Genomic DNA, 20,319 nt, shown 5'->3' with positions numbered 1-20,319 from the left:
CTGAAATGTTAAAACAGAGAAAATAAAGCAAAGAGGATTTCAAGGAGATTCAAGCCACTGTGACCCCAAAAATGTGCCAAGATGAGTTATATGAGGATGGCGGATGCATGCATCTGTCCTTTTGGTTAGAGCGGGTGGGAGCCGTTTTTCGTATACTCCACTGAACAGCTGAACAGGCACTCAGCAGCCACAGTCTCAATGAAATGGCATAGCGACTCGTGTTTTCCAGATGAGGGAACAAAATATGAGATATTAAGTATTGTGCCGAAAGTTTTCAGCTAGCTTGTGTAGAAAGAAACAATTACAGTAGAAAATAAGTAGAAAGGAAATGAAAGATTTCTGACACTGAGTCTAAAATTCTTCTCAAGTATTCCTTATATGGAGTATGATTATTGAGAAGGTGTGTGTGTGTGTGTGTGTGTGTGTGTGTGTGTGTGTGTGTGTTGGAAATGTCATGCATGTTAAAATGCATATTTGAGAAGCAGTGTAACATAGAAGTAAGAACTCTGTCTTCCTTGGTTCAAAGACTTACTCCACCACTTTCCAGCTGTGTTACCTTGAGTAAGTTACTTAACCTCTCTGGACAGTTTCCTCATCCGTAAAACAGGAATAGTGTTATTAAACACCTGCATAAAGTATAAAGAGAACTTAGGGAGTTCATATGGTAAAGTGCACAGAAAGTCCCTGACACATTGTGCTCAGTAAACGTTAGTTCTTTGTCCTAATGGCAGCAGGAAATAACAATAAATAACGAGGTAGTGCTGGCAAGTTGTATAACCTTTCTCCAAGTTAGTTTCCTCATATGTTAAGATAACAATAAGACACTCCGATTTGAAATCTATTTTTAACACTCTCGCATGCCGCTCCTTATTCAATTTTGGTTGCTGTTGGTAGTGGGTCATTTTCTCACTACTTAGCTTAGATCTACTGTTGCATTCCTCCGCAGATCACGTGGCATGGATACAGGTCTAGGTTTTTCTACACCTTCAGGGCACGCATGACTTTCCTGTTAGGACAGATCCTCTCTGGGCTGGAGGAGACCTCTGAGCACGAGGAGCTGGTGAATAGCACTGCAAGTGTTACTGTGGAGTGTGAAAGAACTAGTCGAGAACAGGACTTTATGCTTTCTCACATCCCAAGTCTGCCTCTCTGTTCACAGGAAAACCTGTGGTTGCCTGTTTGCAGGCAGTCAAAGGCTTTGGGATTTGAATTATTTTTTATCCCTATATGGATGTTAGAAATGCCTTCTTAGTTGCTTGTTTCTGTTTAATTGTTCTTTTGCTGGTGTCCTAAAGAAGAAAAGGAAATTATAGTCATCTGGCAAGGGAGAGTAAAGAGAAATTAGACTCTCTCCCCCTCTAGCTCCTAAATACACACACATACACACATAGATACAAATACCAATGCGAGCCTCTCAGTTTATTTTCTCCCTAGGTCTGAAGCCAGCCAGCACACGGGATAAAGGAAGGAACTGGAGGAGCAAATCTTTGAAGGGAGAAGACAGATTCCATTCTGTCAGGTTCCTCTGAGTGTGTGTACAAGCCAGTCAGAGAAGAGAGAGAGGAGAGAGGAAAAGCCAGAGGGAGAGAGGGGGAGAGGGGATCTGTTGCAGGCAGGGGAAGGCGTGACCTGAATGGAGAATGCCAGCCAATTCCAGAGACACACAGGGACCTCAGAACAAAGATAAGGCATCGCTGACAGCACACCGGCACGAGCTCGCGGCCAAGTCTGGCAGTGGGGACAGAGGCCAGCCGGCCAGGAACAGCCAAGGCAGGAAGATGAGGTGAGTGACAGGGTGGGGCAAGGCAGGGGTCCCCTTTCAGGGACCAGGTGTCAAGTGACCCGAGGGCGCCTGACCTTGTGTTTGGGTAGACTCACCTCTGCGTTCTGTGGGGGGTGGTGCAAGGGTTTCTCCTAAATCCCTAGGGCTCTAAGAAGAGAGATTTGGTCTGGGTGTCTTCTGTGGGACTCCGGAGGCACGCAACTTGAACCAGGAGACTACAAATTCTGCCCTAAGCTTCTGAGACTCAGGTTTCACTCGGCCAGTACAGGGTGCTGCCTGCTGGTGGATGGGGAGTCCCCGCCTGGCCCACAGAGCTGATTTTCTGCTTTCCTTCTCTGCAAAGGGCATGGATTGCCCTCTCCCAACACTTTGCGAGTGAAATGTGTGTTTGTATGTTGATTTGTGCTGACCGGAAAAGAAACTGGCTTCCCACAGCTTGGCTCTGTGGTGTCTTAAACCTTCAGAAGTTTGCCAGTTAAAACCTCAATTTAGAAAACTAAAACCTGTCCCCATTTTACAGTTCCTTATAAATTTCTTCATTTCTCTCTGAAATCAGAGGCAGCTGGTGGCATGAATCAGGATATGAATTGCACCAAATAGCTCTTAAAGGGACACCACAAATGGTTTTGGGGGTTTGGGAGTTGTTTTTTGCTTTTTTTTAAAACAAACAAAAAAATCTTTGGTATTCTGACATTGAGGACTTAAAATGTTTAAATGCTTTTAAGCTCTTCAATCTTTCCTACTCTTAAACTTGTATTTAGATCCATCATCTGACCAGGCAGTTCTTAAAAGTTTTCTGCTGAGTCTCAAAACCTAATCACCCCATTTACTTTTATGAGTTACAAGTGCTAATGTTCTTTAAAAAGAAAAAGAGAAAGAAAGAAAAACACTTTGCAGATGTGCTATATCCCTAAACATCTCATTTCCTATTACTTCTCTGGTTCTGAGAACATTTCTATTTGTTTCTCTTCTGCAAAGTCAACTAGCAATTTTGCTAGGTATGGTGGAAATGAGGGGTTCCAAGCTCCAGGAACTCTTTGAACTCAGATTACCTATGGTTCTGAGAGATGGTAAAGTCTTTAGGTTAATCACTCATTCTGTTTTTGTTAATTCCATTGTCATTTTAATCCTATTGCCAGGCTTCATTGTCCTTTCTCTTAAAGTAGGTGGGATTTATGCCCGTCTACATGGAATGATATTCTCACTGACCTTTGCCTACCTGTCTTCCATCCAGATCCCTCCTTCTCCCCCTGTCCTGGCCACGCTAAGCCACAGGGCTGATGAGGACAGTTCTGTATCTTTGCAGGTGCTCATCTTCAGCCTAGAATATCTTTCCCCTTTATTTTTCACAAAGAGGTCCGCATTGTTTACGCCAGTTTGAACATCATCTCCTCTTCCCTGGCTCCCATCACCAGGGCAAGCAACCCCTCTTTTGTGCTGTCACTGTCTTTGGAATTAGCTCTTATTGTCATTATAATATCTAGTTGCTTAAAAGTCTATCTCCTCTTGCAAGAATGAGAATTTGAGGTACAGGATATATGGCTTATTTACCTTTGTATGCCCATCCCCTAACATAATGTCTGCTTCCCATTGTTCTTATCGGGTACCTCCAACTCATCCTGACCCTATGACTGAAACCATGTGTCATCCTCACAATCTCTGCTGTGCTTCCGCACGCTATTGCAGTCACAGGGTCAGATCATCTCACTGAGGGTCTTCCTCTCTTTTACTTATTGTCTGGGAACGATGCTTACAATTACTATTGCTATTGCTGTTCTAAGCATGATGCTTCAACAACAAATTGAATTGAATGAAGTCAGACACTGGAAAGCAATACAATGCTTTAAAAGCGCACCACTAGAAAAGTGGGATGGTCTTGCCTCACATAGACAGCCTAGATAGAGCATTGTGGAGTTTGTAAAGGACTTCTATGGACATGTATCCATTTGCTCATCATGTTTCAGATTAAAGATTTATGAATAAGTGAAAGTAAAAGCAGTTAAGCAAATTACTCAAAGCCCCACTGAGAATCGTGAGTAGATCTACACTCAAACTTGGGCCTTAGAACTCTGAATTCAGGACTTTTTCACTACTGTCTCTCACCAGATTGTCAACCAAGCCTATTATTCTGCATCATTTAATCCTATTTCTTCTGAATCCAGTGGGATTCAATCCTGACTTCTTATTAAAAATCCCCTTGGTGCTTTTTAAAAATACTGATTCTTGAGCCTCAACAAAAGACAATTAATTCGGATTCTCTTGGGGAGGGGTTCTGGCATTAGCATTTTTAATATCTTCACATACACATGTGAGCTTGATTAATTGTTTTTCACAAAATTAACTCTTTTGGTCCGATGCCTGAGTATTAGGTAGGCATGAACCCAGTGTCCGTGAGCTTTTGTCATTTCCTTCTGTTGAAGCTAACTCACCATATGATATCTGGTGTAAGCCTTCTCTCGGGGTATTATCTTCTTATCTGCCAAATAAGGGTGCTGCCTCAGAGATCTAGCCAGACCTTTTTGGTGCTAATACTCAAAATCTTTGAATCTTCATATTGTGCAAGTTGAAATAAGGAGAATGAATGAAGAGCATGAGATATACCACAATCATAGATATATTTAGGCATTTTTTTATGTGTTCCTAGTAGCCTGTTCTTACAGAAGAGCTTATAAAAGCCCATCTTTATATATTGCTTTTGACATTTCAAGCAAATGTAGCTAAACTTTTTTTTGATTAGTTGGAGGGTAGATAGCAGGTGTTGGGAATTGTACAGCCGGTGTCTGGTGCATAAGAAGCCAAAAACATTGAGTGAGTGTGAGGGGGGGAATGAAAGCTGCCATTTACATTCTTCAATTTGCAGCCTAGAGAGCGAAAGCAAGCAAGCATATGCTCGAGCCCATAATCTGCATGTGGTTATTTGTTTCAAATGTTTAAACTGGTTTTGAGATGCAAACGAAATAGAACAGAAAGCTGCCCAGGCCTTCCTCCCACGCTGACCAGTTGTCTGCCATACAAGGCACTGGGGGCGCTGTCAGTTACCAGCCCTCAACAGGACCAGTTAGAGGAGGCTTCCTGTCTCCTCAACGTGGTCTGGAAAAAAGCAGGCATGGAGAAAGTTGACCTTTCAGCCTTGCATAATCTGAGTGCCTCTATTGCAGTGAAGTCGAGTTTAGAAGCCAAAACTCATTCCCAACCCCTGCTTTTCGGGAAGCTGCGTGATGGAGTAATCATCACCAATGTTTGCCTAGGACAGAACAATTAACAAAGGGTTTTCCATTCCTCCTTCACACTGACGGCAGTCTTGTGGGAAGACACTATTTTCACCCCTTCATGGATGAGGAAATACACGAGACCTTGGGTGACTTTTCCAAGGTAGATCAGATAAATAATGCAAAACTGGACTTAGGGCCAGCTCATCTGACCTATGACCAGTGCTCTCTCTGTCCTCCAGGCTACACTGAGTCACAAGCAACAACCATCTTTTAACGCCTGCCCTTTTCTTCCTTTGAAAGACAGGTAGTTGCTTGGTCCTGGAATATTAGTTTCTTAGACTCAGCTCTCCTGGATGAGCTGGACCTATGCTTTCCAATCTTTCTGACTTTGAGACTTCCCAGGTTAACATTAAAAAAAAAAAAGATATTGACATTGGCTTTTGGACTAAGACATTTTGTTTTCTTAAAAGCATCTCATTGTGTTGCCATTGGAAGGGGCCTTGAAAAAATTTTTAAATAATATACTCTTTTTATTGAAATAATAATAATAAAAAGGCTTTTAAAATTTTTGACATTTCATATACACAAAATAAGATAAACACTCATAATTTCTAATGGTTGTTGTGGTTGTTGTTACGTGCCATCAAATCACCTGCAACTCATAGCAACGCTCTGTACAACAGTCCTAAACTCGACTCTATCCTTTGCCAATCTTATGATCTCTGACACACCTACTCCCATGACCCCAGTCACTGAATCAATCCATCTCACTGAGAGTCTTCCTCTCTTGCGCTGTCCCTCCATCCTCCCAAGCATGACGTCCTCTGGTAGTCATTATTAATGATTTAGTATATCTCTTTCTCATACTTGGAAAAGAAAAGGGTCAATGAAAGAGAAAAAACCCTCAACCAGGTGGATTGACACATGATGACTGCTGCAATGGGATCTAGTATGTCAGGACGTGTGAAGAGATGGCCCAGGATAGGACAGGGCTCAGAACTGTTGCTCATGGGGTCGCTATGGGTCATGTACTCAGGTCGATGGCACCTAACAACAACAGCTCTCATTCAAAAACAGTTTGAAGTCCTGCTGATTAAGTAGTTAGCTGCTCATCAAAACGCTAGTGGTTCAAACGCATGTGTTGGACTCATAGGAGTAAGACCTAGTGAGCTGCTCCTATAAAGATTTAGTTGAGAAAATTCTATAGGCGAAAATGCAGAGTACAATTTCAAATTCTTAAAGAATCTAGAATTTCTAGAGCCATATTTCTTGTTATATGCCATCGAGTCAAAGATGACTCATAGAAACCCTACCCTGGGCCATTCACATAATCTCTACCATGTTCAAGTCCATTGTTGCAACCACTGTATCAAACCATCTTGTTGAAGGTCTTCCTGTTTTTATTGACCTTCTGCTTTACCAGACATGATGGATGTCTTCTCCAAGGATTGGCTCCTGCTAATAACAGGTTCAAAGTAAGCGGGTTAGAAGCAAGGATGGTGAAATTCAAATTAAAGTTATTCTTTTGGTAGTCCATAGACTGTAAAGGGAGTTCTAGTGACTTGGTGATGAGGAATCGTGCTGTCAATACAAAAGTATGTGGTTTGAATCCACCAGTCACTCCACAGGAGAAAGATGAGCAATCTCTCCCACGTGATTTACTGCCTCCGAAAATCCACTGGATGGTCAGCTATGGCTCAGTTCTGATTTGATGTCATATTTAATACTCTTCATCAGCACCACAGTTCACAGACATCAGTTCTTCTTTGTTCTTTCTTACTGATTAGCCAATATTTGCATCCACATGAAGCAATCAGAAGTATCATGCCTTGAGTCAGATGCACTTTGGTCTTTAAAGTGGCATCCTTGCTCTTTAGCACTTCGGAGAGGTCCTTGCCAACAGATTTAAACAACGCAACACGTCTTCTGATTTTTTTTTTAAGTGCTATTAGCATGGATGTTGTTCTCGGGTCCAACTAAAATAAAATCTTGGACAGTTTCAATCTTTTCTTCATCTATCATGATGTTGCCTAGAGGCCCAGTGGTATGGATTTTTTGTTTTTATAATGTTGTAATGAAACCCATAGTAAATACAATAGATTTTTAAGGTGGATAGGCTGGATGAACTCTTGAAACTATTAAAAAAAAAGCCTTTACACTGTAAAGGTAAAAATCTTCCCTAAGAACAAACAGTATTTTATCTTAACCAGTGAAGAATGTCTGCCTTGACTGTCATGTCCTTTTAAAAGTCTATCTAAATAGGATCAAATTGCCAAAAGCAATTAAAAGATTCTATGCAGAACAGTGAGCTTTTGCCAATGGCAGAGGAACAACTTGAAAAAGGAAGATGTGAATATTTGTACAATTTGAAGAAAGTCATCAATGCATGTAGAAACAAACAGTTGAATTAGTTTCTGTTCTCAACTGTATATCTTCAGTAACAACAACAAAAAATAAACAATAAAACAAAGGGTTGTTGTGCTTGCGACTCATAGCAACCCTATGTACAACAGCCCTAAACCCTGCTCTATCCTGTGCCAATCGCACTGCCTCTGACACACCCATCCCGATTACCCCAGTCACTGAATCAATCCACCTCATAGAGGGTCTTCCCCTCCTGCGCTGTCCTTCCACTCTCCCAAGCATGATGTCCCTCTCCAAGGACTGATCCCTCCTTGCAACATGTCCAAAGTATGTCAGACGAAGCCCCAGAAACCTTGCCTCCAAGAAGCAGCCTGGTTTAACCCTCTCCAGGATGAATCTGTTTTCTTGGCAGTCCATGGTACATTCAATATTCTTCTCCAGCACCACAGATCAAAGGCATCATTTCTCCTTCTATCCTTCCTAGTCATTGTCCAACTCTCTGATGCATAACAAGTGATTTCAAAGGCCATAGCCTGTATCAGATGCATCTTAGTCTCCAGAGTGACACCCTTGCTCTTCAGTACCCTGGAGAGGTTCCTAATAGCAGACCTTTCCATCACAATACGTTTTTTGATTTCCTGGCTACTGGTGCCAAGAGTGTTGACTGTGAAGCTAAACAGACTAAAGTTGTTAACAATATCAATCTCTTCACCATCCATCCTGATGCTGCCAATTGGTCCAGTGGTAAGAATCTTTGTCTTCTTGACAATGAGCCTCAATCCATACTGAAGGCTACAATCCTTGACCCTCTGCAGCAAGCGTTTCAAGTCCTCCTCAGTTTCAGCAAGCAGGGTTGTGTCATCTGCATAACGCAGATTGTTAATAGATTTTCCACCAATCCTGATGCCACACTTGTCCTTATAGAGCTCAGCCTCTCGGTTAATCTGTTCTGAATACAGGCTGAAAAGGTATGGAGATAGGACACATCCCTGGCATACACCTTTCCCAGTTTTGAACTATGCAGTGTTTCCTTGCTCTGTTCTGACAACTGCCTCTTGGTCCAAGTACAGGTTTCGCATTCGCATGATCAAGTGTTCTGGGATTCCCATTCTTCTCAGAGCCAGCCACAGTTTGTTATGATCCACACAGTCAAACCACTTTGCATAATCAATGAAACACAGACATTCTTCTGGTATTCTCTGCTTTCTGCCAAGATCAATCGAACATTAGTTACAATATCCCTAGTACCAGGACCCGTTCTAAACCCAGCCTGGACTTCTGGCAGTTCTCTGCTGATGTGCTGTTTCAGTCGTTTTGGGATAATCTTCAGTAAAATCTTGCTTGCATGTGAAATCAATGATATTGTTCTAAAAGCTTGGGTTTTAGGATATGGAGTCTAATACAATGTGGACACTCTCAGCTTCTCCTTCCTCAACTATGGTTTATTCTCATCCTTATTTGTCTTATCTAATCCGTAAACTGAAGCCCATTGTCACTGAGCCAATTCTGAGGCTATAAACCTTTATGGCGAGAAACTGCTCATTTTCTTCCTCAGCATAACTGGTAGATTAGAACCATCAATCTGAGAGTTAACAGCCCAAATCATAATGCACTACACCACCAGGTTGATTGTGCTGCCAATTCATGGTGACCCAAAGGTGTGCAGAATAAAGCTGCATATATTTGGGGTATTAGAACTGGAAACATTCAAAAGCTGGTCACCAGGACTGTCTTCTGAGGCACCTCTGGGTTTAAAGCACCAACTTTTAGTATAGTGGTTAACTGTCCACCCAGGGACGCCCCAGAAAGAAGAATTCTTGTCTAGTTTTTTTTTTTTTCATTGATGAATCTCCAGCATATATTGCCTTGCACCATGTACATATTAAATATTTTATTACTTTATGGCATGATTCCACTTTTAAATGATAAGATTTTCTGGTTATACATATGAGGCTCTGACTATTGTACTGTGAGATAGAATTCTATGCTTGGATTTAATGCAATCTCACTTACTGACACTGGACCCTCGCTAGTAAGCAGCGAGAACTTTAAATGAGATTGGTGGACACAGGGATTGTAACAATGGACCCAAGTGGTGATTCTGAGGATGAGAACTATCTGCAGGCTGACCCGACAGCACTTAACAACAACAAAAAGCAGCGTAAGCAACAATGGATGAATGAAAACCCAAAATCTCTGTAAATGTTCATTAAAATTAATAAAATTTAATAATAAAAAATTTTTTTAAAAAAAGCAGTGTAGATGCAGCTTTTCTGAATGGCAGTTAAACTATAAGCTGCTGATTGAAAGACTAGTCATTGAAACCACTCAGAGATGCCTCAGCAGACAGGTCTGGCATCTACTTCCAGAGGTCACAGTACCAGAGAACCTTATACTGTGGCCTTCTGTGCAGCACACAGGTCTGCCATGAGTCTAAATCAGCTCCATAGCAACTCATTATCCCAGGTCCTTTGCATACACATCTCTAATGCACATATAAACCCCATACTAGTGGCCTAGCAGTGAGGAATTGCGCTGACTACCCAGAGGCAAATGGTTCAAATCCGCCAGCTGCTTGGCAGGAGAAAGACGGGCAGGCTCCTCCTGTGTGATTTACTGCCTCTGAAAACCTACTGGAGAGTCAGTTCTGAACAGCAATCACTGTTTTACATACTGAGGGTCGTTAACTGAGGTTTTATAGCCAGTAAGTGGAAAAAGTGCACCTGACTTCAAAGATTGTACCTAGAACAGTACAGTGTGAGAAGTCCTCCAATGGGGGTAGGGCTGTCAAATCTGGGGAGGGTTACTTCATAGATTGGGAGACTTTTGAGACAGATACTAGAAAAGAAGACAGCAGCAGATGAGCAGTGAGTGGGATGCAGGCATAGGAGGGTCCCTGAATGACAGGAGGCCAATGTGATGGTTTTTGAGATGAGGCTGAATGGCAAATCAGTACCAGGTAACAATAGGGTATTGTGGTCACATCTGTGTTTTAGGAAATAAACTTGATAGAAGATTAATGAGTGGCACAAAGTGAAGGAGGGAGACCAGTTAGGGGCTTTGTTGAGTGCCATACTCATCATCTCTGACATATTTGAGCCCCTTGCTACAGTCACTATGTCAGCTCATCTCATTAAGGGTTTTCCTGTCCTCCATTGACCTTTCCAAACATGATGTCTTTTTCCAAGGAATGGCTCTTCCTAACAATATACCAAAAGTATGTGAGTTTCTTCATTCTTGCCTCCAAGGAGCACTCAGGTTGTACTTTCACCAAGACACATCTTTTTTTTAAATTTTTTTTGCTATCTATGAGATATCAGTCCTCTTCTCTAACACCCCAGCATACAGACAATAATTATTTTTATGTCATCCATCTTAAATGCCCAACTTTCAGATTCATAGCAAGTAATTGATAAGACCATGGATTGAATCGGGTGCACCTTAGTCTTTATACTGACATCATTGCTCCTAAGAACTATGGAGAGCTCTTTGATAGCATATTTACCCAATGCAACATACCTTTTTATTTTATGTAAAAAATTATACTATTTTTGGGCTTTTTAAAAAAATTCACATTGTGTTTCTTATGATCATTCACATGTATCATGTCTTTTAAAATTAATCACCATTATGGTTAGCACAGGAATCCAGAATTAAGGTTGCATAGAGAAGTGTACTTGGGGTGGGGGGGGGGGGGAAAAGGGATGGGGGAATTGTATACTAATGAAGGAATTTTTTTTTCCTTTTTCTTTTCAGAGAGGGGAGCAAACTGGTGGGGAGGGGTGGGCAGGGAGAAAAGTGCAGCAATGGATGAGTGGAAATCCAAAACCTCTGTAAATGTTTATTAAAATTAATAAAAAAAGAAGAAAACAAATAGAAGAATAGCTAGTAAAACATGTATGGGGACCAAAGGGGGAAATGGGTGGGAACAGAGGGGTGAGGATGCGTAGGGAGGAAATCACAGGTTCCCACAATTTGGCCGGGGGTGGGGGGAGGGAGGGGACTTAGAGGAAATGGGAAAGATCTGGCAGGGATCTGGGAAGACAGGATAATGATAAGCATGGTTGAATGATGTTTGATTTTATAAAACATAATGAATGAGAATGATTGTATGATACACCGTGAATGAAGGGTATATGAACTTTGAATATGTATACAAACTTTGTATGCAAACCAATGTAAAACTAAAAGAATTAAAATTAAAAGAACAAATCAATAAACTGCATAAGATGGAAAAAATATAAAAAAATTAATCACCATTAATCTATACCCAATATTACCCCATCTTTTCAGATCCCTATTGTATCCTTCCTAATTCCTTGGCTACTGGTACTAAGGAAGAAAGTTTAAAACAAGTACTTAACTGTAGGGAAAAATATATAGATTTCCAAACATAGTAGACAGTGTAAAGAGCTTTTGATGAACATTGAATGTCATGTAAAAGGACAGAAGAATAATAACATTTCAGACTAAGGAAACTAGTAGAATGGTCACGCCATTAAAAAAAAACAAAACAGCAAAATTCTGTTGGGGGGAGTTTAAAAGGCTTAAGTTCAAAGTCCCTACGTCTTGCTGGAGGAATGAGCTATTAAACTTGTGGCGTGTGCACTGGTCATTAGAGTCCTAACCAACCTCGGTTGCTGGAACCATTATTGCATCAGCTGCGTTTGGCATGGTCTCTAAATTTCATTGAGTTTTCCCTGCCCCTTATGCAACTCCCTTAGAATTCCATGATCTCTGATTCCTACAGCTGGAAATAAGTTACAGGTCTTTGACCCTTTTATTAAGGCACTTACCGAGAGAAAAAACAAACAGCAAAAACTTGTTTCACTTATTATTTCTTGAGATTTTTCATGCGCTGGCTGATTTGATAGTAAAATAGCTCATTCAGCATATTAGATAAGGTTAAGGCACCGCAGATTCCACCATTGAGTACTGTAAGTCTCATTCCAGCATTCAAAACAAATTGATTCCACATCGTAATATCCCAAGTGTGTGTGAGGGGAACTGTGCTCAACTTAGTTGTCTTTTAACTGTGTTTTCTGAGAAAGTTTATAAAGCGGATTAGTCTTGCATTTCAACAATTTGCAAAACATGTTTTGTTTCGTTGCATTGATTGCATTTCCCACCATGTGACAACAGGCTTCCCATGTGATCTGTTTCCCATTTCCATCATTCTTATGTCCTGTCCCTTCCTGCCTTCTAGATTTGTCTGTTGACAAATGTGGCCCTTCTGGCCTTGTATAGTTGATTGCTCAAGAAATATACTCTTCTTTGCTGTTACTATTTACCTACATAGATCTGTCTATTGTTTGGCTGAACGTTGACTCAACATGGGTAAATTCAGTTTTATACATAAAGTGTCTAAGGGCCATAGTTTCGTGGATTCCAGACTCTGTCAAAGGGAGCTCTGGTGGCTTAGTGGTAAGGAATCATGCTACCAAACCAAAAGTATGTGATTCAAACCTGCCAGCTGCTCCACAGAAGAAAAATGGAAAATTTCCTCCTTTGTTACATATTGTCTCCACAAACTTGCTGGAGAATCAGTTATGTGGCAGTTCTAACTTGTCAGTACTCAGCAACAACAACTATCACATTAGGAAGTCTGTTCTTTCTTGTAATTTTTGAATTTTGCTCCATATATTATGATCCCAATCAGAGCTTTAAGTCGTGGTGGCCAGGCATTATCTCATTCTTCTCGTCTCAGGATAGTGGACACTGAGGTTAGTCCTTTGGACTAATTCTTACCTTGAGTCTTTGATTTTCTTCACTCTTTTTTGCTGAAAGAGACCGAGAGCTGCATGTTAGATGGCTGCTCATGAGCTTTTAAGATACTAGCCATACTCACCAGAGAAAGAGTTAGAACACTATGCTTTGTTACGCCGGCTGACCTTGATGTCCTCCATGGTGATGATCCTGAGTCCCCAGGCCGAGGCATTCAGTCTCTGAAGGTGTTTGGTTAAAGCTAAGAAGTTCCCAACTTTACCCTGTCTGTGCTCTCCTATAATGCACAGACATACTTGCAGCACATATTTAGGAGCTGTGGTGGCTTCGTGGTGAGAAACACTGGCGCTGCCAACACAAAGCTAAGCCCCTCAAATATTCCGACTCCTCAGCAAGAGAGAGACAGGTAACTTCCTCCTGTAGTTTACTGCCTCTGACAACCCCCTCAAGGGTCAGCTGCAGGTTGGTTCTGATTGGATGGGACACGACAGCACCATTCCAATCTTCCCATATTTTAATCGCTTACTTTTTTTGAAAAATAAACAGAGTTTATGATTTTTGCTAAGAAACCAAATTGCAAAAACTATACCAACTTTTACCCATGTAATTTGAGTTTCCACAGTAAAAGGAAATGTATAAGACTCCCAAATGTGGTGTTTTGTGGAAAAGTTTAGTATTATTAGCAATTCTTCAAGAGATTGACTAGAGGAAAACAGATATTATTTCATTGCCATCTGCGCTATGTTGCAGTCAGACTAAGCAAGGACTAGAACAGAACTCACCCCTGGGGATCAATCCTCAGCCAAGCAATAAACAGTTCTCTTAGGGGAAAGAGGGGAGCAGTTATAGCAGATCAATGGCAGAGGTATGATATAGACTTGGTCTCCCAGCTGCAGACTTAGTTAAATGTTGGGGCTATATGATTAGATATTATTGTCATGACAGGAGTCCAGGACGAAGGCTGCACGGTGGAGTAGAGTTGGGGGGAGGGATTGAATAACAATGAAAGAATTTTTTTCTTTTACTTTTCAAAAAGAAAAGCTAATTGGGGGGGGGGGATGAGCAGGGAGAAAAGTGCAACAATGAATGGATAGAAATCCAAAGTCTCTGTAAACTTTCATTAAAATAAATTTTAAAAAGATTTTTTAAAAATGTTGGGAGCTATGTGCATGCATATAAGTAAACCCATCTTATATCTTTCAGGTGGCTTCTTCTCTATTATGCGGTGTTCTTCTCCATGTTGAAAGCTTCAGCCCATACGGTGGAGCTAAATGATATGTTTGGCCATATTCAGTCACCAGGCTTCCCTGACTCATATCCAAGTGATTCTGAAGTGACGTGGAATGTCACTGTTCCAGAAGGATTTCGGATCAAGCTTTACTTCATGCACTTCGACTTGGAATCCTCCTATCTTTGTGAATATGACTACGTGAAGGTGAGACCACCAAAGACTCCCAATTGGGCCTGGCTCTCTGTGGGGACTTAGAGCTGTCTAGAGGATCTCGACACTGTCCTCTCAGGGCAGCTTTCTAGAGGAGACACACGAGCTCGGTCATAGCCTGCTGAATGAAGCTTGGGGTCGGTATACTTAGGACAGGCTGAGTAGGTGGAACTTGAAAGGAGTCCAGAGGAAACTGAGGCTGGTGAAGTGGGACTGAAGCAAATACAATCTCTTCTTTTCCTTTCAGTTCTAGAAGTTGTTGTTGTTTTTTTGGTGTGGGTTTTTTTTTGTTTGTTTGTTTGTTTTTAATTTCCACTGGCTATCCTCAATGGCCCCTTTTACTTTCATGAAGAGAAGTTAGAGACCCCACATTGTTGTTATGTATCCTTGAGTTGGAGGTTTCAGTCTTTACTACTAAGCTTCCAGAGGGCCTTAGAAATTCCATCGTTGTTGTTGAGTACCTGTTAAGTCAAAATAGACCTGTAGCTGACCATCCACAGAGTTTTCAGAGTCAGTAAATCACACATGAGGAGACTGCCCATCTTTCTCCTATGGAGCAGCTGGTGGATTAGGATCATATGTCTTTCCTCATCCCTAAACCACCAGGGTTCCCTCAGACTACAATTTAGCCATAGTCATGTCAAAATTTGAAGCATTAGAAAGCATTACCTGGTTCTGCAAGTTATGAATAATAGAATATTTGTAGAGCACAGGGTAGATGGAAGTACAATGTAGGAGACAAGTTTAGAAGGGTGGACTGTGGCGTAATTCTGAAAGCCTTTAATTGTATGATAAGGAATTTGGATTTTATCAGCAAAAGATTAGGAGATTACTATCAGGAGGAGGTGTAAAGTGTATCTGGGGAGAGGTACACTTATAGAGATTTTAGTGAACATTCCACTTGGGGGAAAAAAGTTGTTCACTTTTTCAAGTAGGGCTGATAAAAGTTAAAATATTTCTGAAATATCAAGTTTAAGGTTCTGTTTACTTGAAAGAGATGTGGACACCTAACCTCTCATGGTTTCATGGGAGAGTTCTCATCAATCTAGAGTTGTTACTGTCATTGTTGTTAGGTGTTGTGGACTTGAGTACTACTCATCGCAACCCTACGAACAGCACATCTGAACCCTGTCCAGTCCTGTGCCATCTTCACAATCTCTGACACACTTGAACCCATTGCTGCAGTCACTGTGTGAATCCATCTATTTGAGGTCTTCCTCTCCTTCACTGACTCTCCACCTTTCCAAGCATGATATTCCTCTCCAAGGAATATAGCCTCTCCTAACAACATGGCCAAAGTATGTGAGACGAAACTTCATTGTTGCTTCCAAAAAACACTCTAACTGCACCTTTCCCAAGACATATTTGTTTGTTCTTTTGGCAGTCCATGAGATATTCAATACTCTTCTCCATACCACAGTTCAAAGGCATCAATTCTTCTTCTGTCATCATTATTCATTGTCCAGCTCTCAGATGCATTGTAAGTGACTAAAAAGACCATGACCTGAATCAGGCACTCCTTAGTCCTCAAAAAAACATCATTGCTCCTCAACAATTTGGAGAGGCCCCTGACTACAAATTTTCTAGTACAAATGTCTGCTGGTCTCCTGACTGCTGGTACCAGGTGTATTGATTGTGAATCCAAGTAATATGAAGTCTTTCACAGTTTCAGTCTTTTTCTTTATCATGATGTTACCTATAGGTCCAGTGGTGAGGATTTTTGTTTTCATTACATTGAAATGCAATCCACATTGAAGGCTGTTGTGTATAAACTTATGCTGCAAGTGCTTTAAGTCCTTCTCACTTTCAGCAAACAAGGTTGTATCATCTGCATAATGAAGGTTACTGATGAGTCTTCTTCCAATCCTAATGCCACATTCTTCTTAATAGAGTTCAATTTCTCAGATAAATTGCTTAGCACACAGATTAGTTAGGTATGGAGAAAGGAGGCAACCCTAACACACACTTGTTCTAATTTTAAACCACACAGTGTTCTCTTCCTCTGTTCACAACAGCCTCTTAGTCTAGGTATAGGTTTCTCATAAGCACAAATAAGTATTCTAGGATTCCCATTCTTCTCATCGTTAGCCACAATTTATTATAATCCACATAGTCAAAAGCCTTTAAAAGTTCCAGAATAGGGTTAGTGGGTTTTTAGTATGATTCTGGTCTAATTTTCACACATTCAATAAACGCTAACCTTATATTAACCAGACTATTTGATCAACAGCAAAGGAGGAAGTTTACAAGATATTTTTATGTTTAAATTACATCTGGCCTTTGTATAAACCTGAGACAGGTACTACTTACTTTCCCATTTCACAGGAAGAAGAATAAACTTAAAAGGGTCTGGAAATTTATCTACTGTTGAATACCTTGTAAGGAATGAACTAAGGTCTCAAATCCAATGTGTCTTAGATATTTAGAACAGATACTAGAAATATCACTAATGGCTAGATTTAGCAAAAAATAGATTTTTTTCTCTCTTACAAATTATGTTGTTGTCATGTGTCTTAGAGTGGGAACAACTCATACATGACCCCTAGAGGATTTTCAGAGGCTGTCGGTCATACTGGAGTTGATTGCCTATCTTTCCCCAGTGGAGCAGCTGGTGGATTTGAACTGTGCGCCTTTGGATTGCCAGCACAGCTCCTTACCACTAGGCCACCAGAACTCTCTAGAAGCCCAAATTCAGAACACTGAGGGTAGAGGAAGACTTTCTCTCTATCATCTTTGGAGGAAAGTATGTGTCTCTTTGAGCTTCCCATTTGGGATGATCTTTCTGTAACTAGACATCTTTTTTATCATTTCTGCTCATCACTTGCTTATTTAATCTCTTTTGCAAAGAAAATTGACTCAAGAGGATTCTTCCACTAGTTCTGTTCATTAACATAACAAAAAACAAGGCTTTCTCAACTCAAAACACACCTACGCTAATCCTACCTCATTAACCTAGCAAAGACAACCACATGCATAAGGGTTAAGATTTACAACACATTTTGGAGACCTCCAATTCCATTCCCAACACCATGTCTTGTGATTTTGAGTCTTGTGCTCTGGTCAGACAAAAAAAATAAAAAATCTCACAAACTGTCCTTCATTGAGCCCCTGATACTGCAAAATCCCACCAAGCCCAAATAGCTATAATTCAGTCTGTTCCAACTCATAGCAAACCTTCCATCCAAGGCTATAAATTTTTACTGAAGGATTCTGCCCATGTTTCTCCCATGGAGCAGCTGGCAGATTCAAATAGATAACTTCTACTAACAGTCCCATACATAACACACAACGTCACAGGGAGAAGGGAAAGGAGGCCCTCTGAGTGGGGTGGTGTACCTCTGCTCTGTCAAGTCTCATTTTATGTAGTATATGTTTAGTTGCCACAAAGCATCACAAAGTTTTTGGAACTAACAGCTTTGCAGAATGCATGTTCTACGGCAGGATTTCTCAACTTGGGCACTCCTGAAACTCTGAGTCTGATATCTCTTTGCTGACAGGAGCTATCTTGATCATTGTAAGATGATTAGAGAGGGTGAAACCAAGTTTCTCTTTGGAAGCTAGGATTTTGAAGCTCTGTCTCACATACTTTGGGCACTTGGCCAGGAAAGACCAATCCTTGGAGAAGGACATCATGCTCAGAAGAGTGGAGGGACAGTGCAGGAGAGGAAGATCCCAGATAAGAAGGATTGATACAGAAACTGGGGCAATGAGCATAGTTGTGTCAGAATTAGTGAGACTGGTTTGGGACAGGGTAGGGTTCAGAGCTGCTGTGCTGCTGTCACTATGGGTTGCAGGTGACTTGACAGCACATAAAAACAATAACAATCTATATAAAGCCAGTAGCAGCTCCTCCTTCCCCAATTATGACAGCCAAAAAGTGTTTCCAGACATTGTCAAATATTCCTGGAGGAGTAAAATTACTCCATTTGAATAATGAGATATTGCCCTTATTAGAAAATCCCGTGTTAGAGAAATATGGATATATATTGTGTTACTATTAGATGTCGTTATGTCGATTCTGACTCCAAATGACCCATATACAGCAGAATAAAACATAACTCCTTTGTATAACATTAATCCTTTGCATTCTTGACAATAAGGATGCAAAAGGCCTAGTTTCTGACAAAGAAAAATTGTTGTTGTTGGTTTTAGGTGCCATTGAGTCCAGTACAGCCCATAGCAACCCTATAAACAACAGATCTGAACCCTTTCCTATCTTGTGCCTTCCTTACGCTTCCTGACACATTTGAGCCCATTGCAGCAATCACTGTGTCAATCCTTCTAGTTGAAGGTCTTCCTCTCTTTCACCAACTCTCCACATTTCCAAGGATGATGTCCTTCTCCAAGGAATAGCCTTTCTGAGCAACATGCCTGATATATGTGAGATGAAGCTTTGACGTCTTTGCCTCCAAAGAGCACTCTGGCTGCACTTTCTCCAAGACACTTTTGGCTTTTCTTTTGGCAGTCCACGGGACAAAGAGAAATAACCCTAGACAAATAGCTGTTGCAAGTGAGAGAGAAGAGTAATGGCTTACAGATCAAGAATGAGAGGAGACAAAATTAGTTTTTCTAAGAAATGATATGGGTTGATAATCTAGATCTATGGACATTTTCTGTAAATTCCTTAAAAATAAAGCTGATTTCTCAGGAGTCACAAAGATTCTCAAGATGTTATTTAGAGACCTTCATTGTCCTTCATCCTAAAGTGAACTTTCTAATATATGAAAGTCAGTTATGCCTTCCAGGATACAATCTATCCACTGTTAGAATCAATTCTAGGGTAAAGTTGTAGATGTGGTTATTAGGTTAAGCTCCCAGCTACTGCCAGTCATGAAACTTTGTTGTTCTTGAACAACTGAACTGAAGAATAAGATAATGAAATAAACAGTGGGTCCTATGGAATTGAACAAGCTCTAGGTGGACTTCTTCATCAAGTTTTCTTCCCATTTCACGTATATTAACTATTTAGAAAGTTTGACATTGGAAACATTTGCTTTTATTGGTGTCTGAGTCTTCTGAATTGAAAAAAAAAATCACAGTATTTACATTTCTTGATTAGTAACAATAATTTCATTCCACTATTCCTCTCTCAATGTTGTACCCAAGTTTTCTTATTCAGACAGATGTCAAAATTAACCTGTTTCTGTTGTTAGGTGCTGTTGAGTCAAGTATGATTCATAGCTAACCTATAAACTACAGACCTGAACCCTGCCCTAGCCTGTGGCATCCTTATCATCTCTGACACACTACAGCCCAGTACTGAGGTCACTGTGTCAACCCATCTCATTGAGAGACTTCCTCTCCTTCTCTGACCCTCCATCTTTCCAAGCATGATGTCCATTTCCACAGCATAACCTTGCCTAGCTACATGTCCAAAGGACGAGAGATGAAGCTTAACCATTGCTGCCTCCAGGGAGCACTCTGGCTGCACTGTCTCTAAGAAGTATCCTAACCTTGCTTAGACTCCTTTATCAAAATGATAAACACATAATAGGAGATTTGAGTCATTTATTTGCCCCCAAAAAATCTAATCTCCTGACAGAGCACATTAAGGAGCTGACATCAGTTACATTTTATAATGCGAGGGGGGAAAAGCTAACCCAAAACAAATGACAAGATACTTTTCAAGGGCAACAATAGCATCAGAAGTTAAAAAGTCTCCTATGCTTAATTAAAGACTTATGAATACCTTTCTACCCAAAGCTTGACCTCTTTGACCAGAGAATATTTCAGAAATTGAGTAATGGTTTCTAACTAGGGCAGCAAGATACTTTCTTGAAATCCCAAGCAGACAG

At 40.8% G+C, this 20,319-nt stretch overlaps 1 protein-coding gene across 1 annotated transcript in view; it reads left to right on the top strand.

Annotated features, from left to right (window-relative positions):
• Positions 1-1,381: 1,381 nt before the first annotated feature.
• The window catches only part of MASP1 (mannan-binding lectin serine peptidase 1 (C4/C2 activating component of Ra-reactive factor)), a 123,665-nt gene continuing 104,727 nt past the window's right edge, over positions 1,382-20,319 (top strand). The window contains exons 1-2 of the mRNA XM_006884111.1: positions 1,382-1,783; positions 14,287-14,518. Coding sequence (XP_006884173.1) covers positions 1,779-1,783; positions 14,287-14,518 — 237 coding nt within the window. The 5' untranslated portion in view covers positions 1,382-1,778. The remainder of the gene's footprint in view (positions 1,784-14,286; positions 14,519-20,319) is intronic.

This window comes from Elephantulus edwardii, unplaced genomic scaffold (assembly GCF_000299155.1).
Source record: "Elephantulus edwardii isolate Elephantulus edwardi_28Jun2011 unplaced genomic scaffold, EleEdw1.0 scaffold00031, whole genome shotgun sequence".
Classification (NCBI taxonomy): domain Eukaryota; kingdom Metazoa; phylum Chordata; class Mammalia; order Macroscelidea; family Macroscelididae; genus Elephantulus; species Elephantulus edwardii.
This window is presented reverse-complemented; position numbering and strand designations above follow the sequence as displayed.